Source organism: Macaca mulatta, chromosome 11, assembly GCF_049350105.2.
Source record: "Macaca mulatta isolate MMU2019108-1 chromosome 11, T2T-MMU8v2.0, whole genome shotgun sequence".
Taxonomy (NCBI): Eukaryota; Metazoa; Chordata; class Mammalia; order Primates; family Cercopithecidae; genus Macaca; species Macaca mulatta.
Genome location: NC_133416.1, coordinates 115,019,258 through 115,028,506, shown reverse-complemented (window position 1 = coordinate 115,028,506; position 9,249 = coordinate 115,019,258). Strand labels below are relative to the sequence as shown.

General features: G+C 44.2%; 1 protein-coding gene across 1 annotated transcript; it reads right to left on the bottom strand.

The window, feature by feature from the left end:
* Nucleotides 1–617: 617 nt before the first annotated feature.
* LOC705507 (ret finger protein-like 2) lies at nucleotides 618–4,515 on the bottom strand. Its single transcript, XM_015152694.3, has 3 exons — nucleotides 4,403–4,515; nucleotides 3,500–3,790; nucleotides 618–1,521 (listed from the first exon to the last, which is right to left on the bottom strand). Exons 1-3 carry the CDS (start codon nucleotides 4,431–4,433, stop codon nucleotides 947–949), a joined length of 897 nt encoding a protein of 298 aa, XP_015008180.3. The 5' UTR covers nucleotides 4,434–4,515; the 3' UTR covers nucleotides 618–946.
* Nucleotides 4,516–9,249: the final 4,734 nt, after the last annotated feature.

Below are 9,249 nucleotides of genomic sequence, written 5' to 3'. Positions count from 1 at the left end.
ACCTGGGGAGGTCAAGGCTGCAGTTAGCTGAGATCACACCACTGCACTCCAGCCTGGGTGACAGAATAAGGCTCTTAAAAAAAAATTTAAAAGTATGTAAAAGTTGCCAATGATTTAATATGCAAAGAACACTTGAAAAAACCAGCACTAGTTTCAGTAGATCCCTCCTGCAGGGAACTGACTTGTGATAAGAGCATGACTGCCTGGCCCCCAGCACGCATCTCCACAGTGACCAGAGCTGTGCCAGCCAGAGGAGCACAGCACGGAGGACCCCACAGGGGAAATGGAAGGAGGAAGGATCGGCTGAGAGAGTCAGGTATTACCAGGAGTGCACTGGAGACAAAACAGTACATTCTACAGTGGGGGAATTCACCATTGTTAATGTAGACAAGCTCACGTCCAAGACAATGTTAGCTCCACGGAGCTGTGGCGGTGGAAAGTCATTCAGTGCTGGATAGGACACAGGTATTTATCCACATTTGTCTTGTTCAAATACACACACACACACACACACACACACACCCCTACCCACCCCCCCACCCCACCCCCACACACATTGCTCTAGGAATAAAAAGTATTGCACCCTTATTATTTAGAAACTCACATAATCCATTTGGTTACAGCCAAATATTTATTTAACTTATAAACTCCGTAATACATCAAGCTGAACTTACAGAAATAAAAGGTAAAGCATTTGGAATTTAAGAATACAATACATATCATTAGGAAACAAAATATAAACACAAAACTCACACGTTTGATGGTGACAATAATCAATATTTAAAACTCAGCTTTTATCCTAATGAATCTATGAAGTTAACTACATCATGGAATGGTCTATATTTTTGTGCCATGATTTTGTAAAATATATATACCCAACAGAAACTTCCTAGGTCTACCCACCAAATAATTTAATTTCCCGAACCTGTTTCTATGCAGTGGGGGTTTATTTGCCCTCCCCAGGATGGACTAGAGGATGGGCAGTGCCTGGGTTTATCACAGGACAGACACTCAGGACACCCTGATCTGGGAGGGTGGAAGGAGCAAAATATGGGCGCAGTGGCTCCTCAGGAAAAACTTTCGTGAATGTATAGATGTGGGATCCATCTCCAAGGTGGTAAAAGGAGATGTCTCCCATGCCTCTATCCATAAAAATCCCCATTCGCTGTAAATTGGGGTTCACCCAGAGGGGTGTTGGAGGGCTTGTGTTAGCAAAGTGGAAGCCCTCAGCCCTCAAACTCACAATCCAGAATCCATGCTCTGTGGTCATTTGGATGTTCCCTTTGCGGCTGGCAGATTCTCTGCAGACTCCCAGATTCCATTCTGTGCTTGTTCCTAGGTCCACCTCCCAGTAGTGGCGGCCAGAGGTGAAACCAGGGGAGCCCAGGACAGCACCCGCCAAGTTGAATCTCTCAGCACTGTTTGGCCGATTCTGATGGATCCTCCCACATCGGACGCTCCTGAGGTCTTCAGAAATGAGGAGGAGGTTGTGAGCTGTGTCAACATCCAAGGTCACCTCCACTGTGAAAAGAAAAACAAGCAGCTGAGCAAATGCACAGAAGCCAAGCCCATTTCACTCCTCTACTGCCAAGTCCCAAATATCTCATCGACTTTGGCTTCTGCCATTCTGCTTTTTTTCCTGAAGTCAGAACTTTTCTCGAGGCAACTTCCCTGAGTAGTTGAAATTCTCACAGATATACTCGTTGTAATACCTGGCTCTTACTTATAGTAGAAGTTCTTATTCTACATTACGCTGTGTGTGTGTTTATGTCATGTATTTCTTCTGCTTGGAGACCTCAAGACAGACACCACAACCCTCTTTCTACTATACTGATGAGTGAAAAATGAGTGATAATAAAGACAATGCAAGTTTGCTATATTAAATGATATGTTTCTTTTTTCACATTTTATTAGTCCAATTTAAATAGTGTCTAGGGCATGAATCCAGGCTTTTGTTCTCCATATTTGTAACCAGTGACTTTTGTTCACGGTTTTGACAGGAGATGGGATATCTCTGCAGCTGATAATGGATGACAGAGGTCCCATGCCTGGATGTTAGGAGAATCTAAGGCCAAAAGGAAGATAAGGACCTAGACGCAAGGATGCTTTTCATCCTATGGGGGAGTTGGGGCCTTAAGCAAGACAGTGTTAATGGGCTTAAATTTAAGAGATGAGATAAAGGTATTTAAAAGTTATTAGAATGAGCACTTTACAGCATTGCGTACGTAGTTGAAAAGTGAAGTCACCAACTTTAATGGAAGAGGAAGAAAGGAAGGGGTGGGATCTGGTCTAGGAAAATTTATTGTCTAGACCATTCTGGAAAAAGTAAATCTACAGAACCTGTTATCCTTCAAGCCTAAAGACAGATGTGACCACCAATGTAGATTTTGTACATTAAAATAAGGTATCAGCTATTATTTTGTTAAATAGGTTTCTATGCCTTTGCCTGTCCCTGGAACTCCCAAAATTTGAATATGTAGTCACATAGGCTTTCTGGGTTTTTTAAAATATTCTTTTTTTTTTTTTTTTTTTTTTTTTTTTGGTCAAATGGGGTTATTTCAAAAGACCTGTAGAATGAGACGAAAGATTTGTAAACTATTCATCTGACAAAATTAATATGAATAATATACAACAGACTCAAACAGCAGCAGAAAATCAAACATTCTCATAAAAAAGCGGGCAAAGAGGGCCGGGCGCGGTGGCTCAAGCCTGTAATCCCAGCACTTTGGGAGGCCGAGACGGGCGGATCACGAGGTCAGGAGATCCAGACCAGCCTGGCTAACACGGTGAAACCCGGTCTCTACTACAAAATACAAAAAACTAGCCGGGCGAGGTGGCGGGCGCCTGTAGTCCCAGCTACTCCGGAGGCTGAGGCAGGAGAATGGCGTAAACCCGGGAGGCGGAGCTTGCAGTGAGCTGAGATCCGGCCCCTGCACTCCAGCCTGGGCGACAGAGCGAGACTCCGTCTCAAAAACAAAAACAAAAACAAAAAAAAAGCGGGCAAAGAATTTCAAGACATCTCTTGAGAGAAGGCATATGAATGTCCAATAGGAGTATTAAAAAATTCTCAACAACACTCAGATAAATGCAAATAAAAACCACAATAAGATATCATTTCACCTGGTTAAAGTGGCTATTATCAAAAGCACAAAATAAAACAAATGCCAGTGAGGATGTGAAGAAAAGGGATCTCTTACAGTATCAGTGGAAATGTAACCAAATTGCACGTGTATCTCATAAATGTGTACACATTTCTTTTAAGTTTTGAGAATCCCTTGTCTAAGCCATGACATAGACACGGGTATTTTTTGTTGGAGAGCAAAAAATAAAACCAGGTGTTTCTACGTGTTGTCAGGGCTGAGAATCACTGATGCCAGAGGAACATTTCAGTTTCAGGTGCCAGACATCAGCTAATTCCCATACGGTACGGAGAGCCAATTGCAACAGTACTTTTTCCTCTTTTGGTAGTGGGAAGGGGCAGGGAATACAGACTCCTTACCTTGGCACTTCCGCATTCTTGGGTTCATCTTCAGAATCTTTTTCAGCTTGGGCTCCAGTTCCTTAATGTGGGAAACCAGACTCCCCAGCTGCCGATTGAGCCTGATGTTGTTTTTCTGAGAAGCCACCAGGCAGAAGGGACACAAGACACCTTCCCCTTGGGGCTCTTTCTGCAGTGAATTGGTGCAGCTGAGGCAGAAGACGCATTCACACTCCAAGGACATTGGCTTTTCTAAGTAAGCTGTGCAGATGGGACATCTGGTTGCTTCTTTTAAGAGTTCATCCGTGGTCACTGTCAGGGAAAACAAAAATACACATGGAAGTGAATTTTCATGAATTGACAGCCTCTTAGTGTGTAACAAGTGACAACTTTCCATGCATAGAGTTACTGTGTTCCAGCTTTGTAGTCCCTAGATCAAGGCCGTGAGTACCAACACTCCAGCACATGCCCTTGTCTTCAGAGATTTGAAGTTCTATTGGGAAAGACACGTCCCAAATCGTCCCTGTGCTCTGAGCTGAGGTGGAGGAAGAGTCGATTCTCCTGGTGACCCAGCAGCTGTGCCAGCAGATGAGCCTGCAGCAGTTGAGGCTGTGCCAGCAGCACCCATGTGAGGAGCAGCGAGCTTGGGTCATTTCGTCTCCTCCGAGGGGAGCCCAAGCAAGAGATTCATTAATGAGAATAAGAACTGCATCCTTCCTGCAGCCTTGGGACTGAATACCAAACTGACTGCCACCACTTCTAGAGTGAGGGGATCCAGGGTGACTGATTTCAACTCCGAGGCAGCACTCAGACAGCCTTTGTTGAATGCATTAATTACTAACTTCTTTCATTCATCCCCCTATGTTATAACCCCAATTCTAGACATCTGAGAAGGAAAAACAAAGCACACAGGTGTGGACTCACCTCTTCTGCTGAAAGCTCCTTTGTACTCCATCGTCTTCCACCAGGAGCTCAGGTATGGTGGGGAAGCGGCATAGGAGGGCCTTTTATTGGCAAGATTGCCCCACCCTCCATGATGACACCCTGACACTCCCTCTAATCCTCCATGGTCACACCCTGCCACCCCCTTTAACCTAATCAGGTGTTTATTTAATTATAGCAGGGAATGAGGTTTTTATTGGTGATAAATCTGCAGTCCACAATATTCTTAGTAAAACCCTTCATCCTGATAATATTTACCTTGAAAAAGAAGATAAGATTAAATTGCCGTCACTTTAGGTTAGACCCAACCTACTAATATCACAAGCCTATTTTAGGGATTTTTCCAGCGTTTGTTAGTAGCAATGGTTTTGCCGATATATATTATACACATCAAGCTTTGCTTAGAATCCTAAAATAGATTATCAGTGTGATTGCATTTGCAATTTTACAAAGTTCTATAAATTCATATACATCAGACTATTTTAGGGAGTTTTTATTTACTTCCATTTGTTCAAATTTTATTCTAAAAATGTTTGATAAATCACAGGAATAATTTAAATTGTGAAAAATTACCATTGAAATCTGGGTATTAGGCACTTCATAGTGTTAGGATACAAGCCAGAGTCGAAGAACAGGGAACGTTTTCTCTGCTGCTTATGTTTTCAAGTAGAATCATTCACATTGAAGTAAATGGTACCTTTCTTTCCCTTGAACCAGCCTTGAGTCTTTTCCTTTTAATCCCCTTCTATGTATAAAAATCCCCTACTGAGATATTTGTAGTTTTCTTTCAAAATTCAAATTGTTCTAATGTCATCTTGCTATTTTTCCCATCTCACATTTTATCATGGATTAAATAACTTTTCTCTTTCTACATACTTTTTTAAAGGGAGGCCTAGTTCTGGTCCTCTTTAAATATGATTCCTCGGGGATCAGATGACTCGGAGAGACTGAGATCTTGAGCAAAAGGAATAATGAATCTACAGATATCATGGAAGAGGCTACTAGGTTAATTTTAATTTAAGTGATTAATGCCCACTTAATTTTTAGAAGCACAGCTTCATTTTCAACTTTTAAATAACTTTTTTTTTTTTTTTAAAACAAAGTCTCGCTGTATCACCCAGATGCTGGAGTGCAGTGGCACCATCTCAGCTCACTGTAACCTCTGTCTCCCAGTTCAAGCAATTCTCATGCCTCAGCCTCCCAAGAAGCTGGGATTACAGGCATCTCTACTAAAAAAACCAAAAAATTAGCCAGGCATGGCGGCGCACACCTGTAGTCCCAACTACTTAGGAGGCTGAGACAGGAGAATTGCTTGAACCTGGGAGGTGGGGACTGCAGTGAGCCAACATTGTGCCACTGCACTCCAGCCTGGGCGATAGAGCGAGACTCCATCCAAAAAACAAAAACAAAAAACAAACAACAACAAAAAAAAACAGAGGGTGTTAGTTCTCTCCTCAATTTCCTCATTCATCAAAATGGAGACAATCTAAGTAAACCACCTAGAACAGCAGCACACCACATGCGTAGGGTCTGAAATAAAACTCTATTTCTTCTGCATCTTTCTTTCTTTACAGTATCAGATAAACACAGTAACACCAAACCCAGAATCTCTACATTTCTTTTTTTTCCAACATATTCTATCCGCAATATTTCTCAGTAAAAGCTGACATTTAAAGAGAGTTTCCTCCTCCTAGGCCCTCAAAATACTGAGAACCTGGTTTGCAGTGAGCCCTCCATAACTGAATGTTAAATGAATGAATTCCTTCATTAATTACTTGCTTATTTAATCCTGATAAATATACTTTATTTTGTTCTTTTCAATAGCAAATATGTCCCGAGGGCCGCAGAGAGGGTCAATGGTGGTGCTCTGAGCTGTGCAGGTGGGGCTGTATCGGAATGGTGGGAGGGTCAGGTGTGTGTTTCCGACCTGGGCATCTTTGTCCAGAGGAGCAGAAGTGGATACACGCCCGCCCACAGGGCTTTTCTGCTGACGTGGGTTGGCGGGAGGGGCTCCTGGGTAGTGGCTCCGTTTAGGGTCTACAGCTGATCAATGAGGGGACTGAAGGGACCTTTCTCAGGTAGTGGCGTCTGTCAACCAGCAGATGGCGCCAGAGGTCGCAGGGCCCTGCCTGGGTGTGGGTGTTTCTGGTTGGCACCCCAGGCTCTTGCGTGGGGACTCTCGCCCCTGAGCACTGAACGCAGTTCCTCTGTCCGAGACCTTCTCACTCGCAGAACGCACAGTTGCACATATGAGCACCTCACCTGCCACCCACGCTGTCTTACATACCCTCCCACTCCCACCCATACCTCCCCTCTCAGATGTGTGCGCCAGCATTTTCTCTCCACCCACAGCCACAGATGCCCCCGCGGCCTGTGCAACTGTGCACATTGGTGCAGCGGACCCTCGCCTCCTGCTTTCAGTCTTGCATTTTATCTCACACATTTTCCCACCTAGAGACCACATTTCAGACCCACAGACCCTCTCAGCTTCTTCCCTTGCCTCTCATCCCCTTAAAACGAAAATCCTTTATTTCCTCCAGAATTTGTCTGCTCTCTTCCCAGAATGCCCGTCCATCTTCTAGCTGATCCTCTAGGGCAGTCGTTTCCTGCCCCTTGGTTCCAACAGCTCCTTTCGTGCCAGTTTTTGTCGCGTGCCTCTTACCACGCTGAAGCGGAGCCGACTCAGAGCATCACAGAATGCCCGAACTCAGGGGTCTGCAAATACGACTCATTGATAGGCTGCCCGTTTTGGTAAATGAAGTTTTGTTGGTGTGTTTCTTAGGGCTGTCCTACGCCACAGTGACAACATTAAGATGGTTGTGACAGAGAACTTACAATACCGTCCACAAGCATAAAATATTTACTGTCTGGGGGCTCACGCCTGGAATCCCAGCACTTTGGGAGACCGAGGTGGGAGGATCACTTGAGCCCAGGAGTTTGAGGCCAGCCTGGGCAACATGACAAAACCTTGTCACTACAAAAAATTTTTGAAAGTAGCCAGGCGTCTGTGGTCCCAGCTACTCGGGAGGATCACTGGAGCCCTGGCAGTTGAGGCTACAGTGAGCTGTGTTTGCACCACTGCACTCTGGCCTGGGCAAAAGAGTGAGACCCTGTCTCAAATTTTAAAAAAAGAAAATAAAAAGAAGAAGAAGAAGAAGAAATTTGCTGATCCCTGGAACTCCTCACACTTTTCAGGACTTCTTGTGCCTGCCACCTACAGCATCTCAATGCCAACAGTGGCCCCAATCCCTGTGACAAGCACACACTCCCCGTGGGTTTCCAAGGTGCCCCCTACTGAGAAACTGCACTGCTGCCTTTGTTTCCTAATGACCACTTCTTCTTGTTTTTATTCAGTTTTTAGAGATCACTCTTCCAAAAGTACTTAAGGCCATGTGGGAAGACCCCATGGCCCAGGACATGAAAGCATCTTGCATCTTGAAGATTTTACTCTAATTTTGTTAAGGTTTTTTGTTGTTTTGTCTTGTTTCATGCAGCAGTTTTCTCACTGCTTTAAGTGTAGGTGACACTTTAGTTTTATTCCTCCCTTTGTAATGGATTTTTTTTTTTTTTTTCTTGAGACAGAGTCTCGCTCTGTCGCCCAGGCTGGAGTGCAGTGGCGCGATCTCAGCTCACTGCAGCCTCCGCCTCCCGGGTTCAAGCACTTCTTCTGCCTTAGCCTCTCAAGCAGCTAGGACTACAGGCACGTGCCACCACAACCAGCTAATTTTTGTATTTTTAGTAGAGACGGGGTTTCACCATGTTGGCCAGGATGGTCTTGATCTCCTGATCTCGTGATCTGCTTTACAGCAGGATTACAGGCGTGAGCTACTACACCCAGCCATGGATTTTCTTTTAAGGCTTCTTTTTTGTTGCAATGCCTTCCTCTGCGAAAGCAAAAGGAAGAAAAAGAGATCATTCTTTATCTTTCAAACAAAAACTGAAATTACTATGTTTATTTTGCATACTTGTCGCTGAAATGAACACTGTGTCCTGATTGTATGGATGTGTCCCCCACATTTCACGTGCTGGCCTCGATCTCCAGTGTGGCAGTGTTGAGAGGTGGGGCCTTTAAGAGGTGATTGAAACAGAAAGAGACAAGGTAAGTAGCCAGAGAACAGTCACCACGTCAGTAAGGGCCTAGAAACCGTACCATTTCCTCAGCTGCTTCTTTCTTTTCTCTTAGTACCTAAGAAGCATGTTACTGCACCAAGGACCCTGCATCTCCTCTTCCTCTTTCTGGAGGGTTCTGACCACAGTTGCTCTCAATAGGATCTGGCAAGTAATGGCATGTTTTCCCTATTACACGTTAAAAGATGGGGCCCCAAGATGCCTACCTCACTGGCAATCAATCACCCCACCACAAATGGATGATGATTTCAAGGTGAATGCATTCGTACGTGTAATTACCCTATTTTTTCCATTCTTTCTTTCATTCGCTGTTTTAATAGAAAACATCTCCTGAGCTTTGCGTCATCAGACTCTGCGTGGACAGCTCTGGACCATGTCTGGAATGGACGGGAGGGGTGCATGCGTGTGTGTGTGTGTGTGTGTGTTTATGAATTGAGCATCTTTGTCCAGAGGAGCTAAAGTCAGAAAATCCCCCCAGCCAACAGTATTCCAGCCCTGGCTCTGATGCTGAAGGTCTCTGGAGCTCTTCTGCTGAAGTGGAGTATATATGGGGTGGGGTGGAGAGCGTCAGGGATTTTAATTTTAATTTTTTTTTTTTTTTTTTTTTTTACAGAGAAGTAAAGGTCTCTGACATGGTATCCAATCTAATGTTGAGAAATATGGAAACACATTCTCTGTGCCACACAAATTGTTGTAACTAG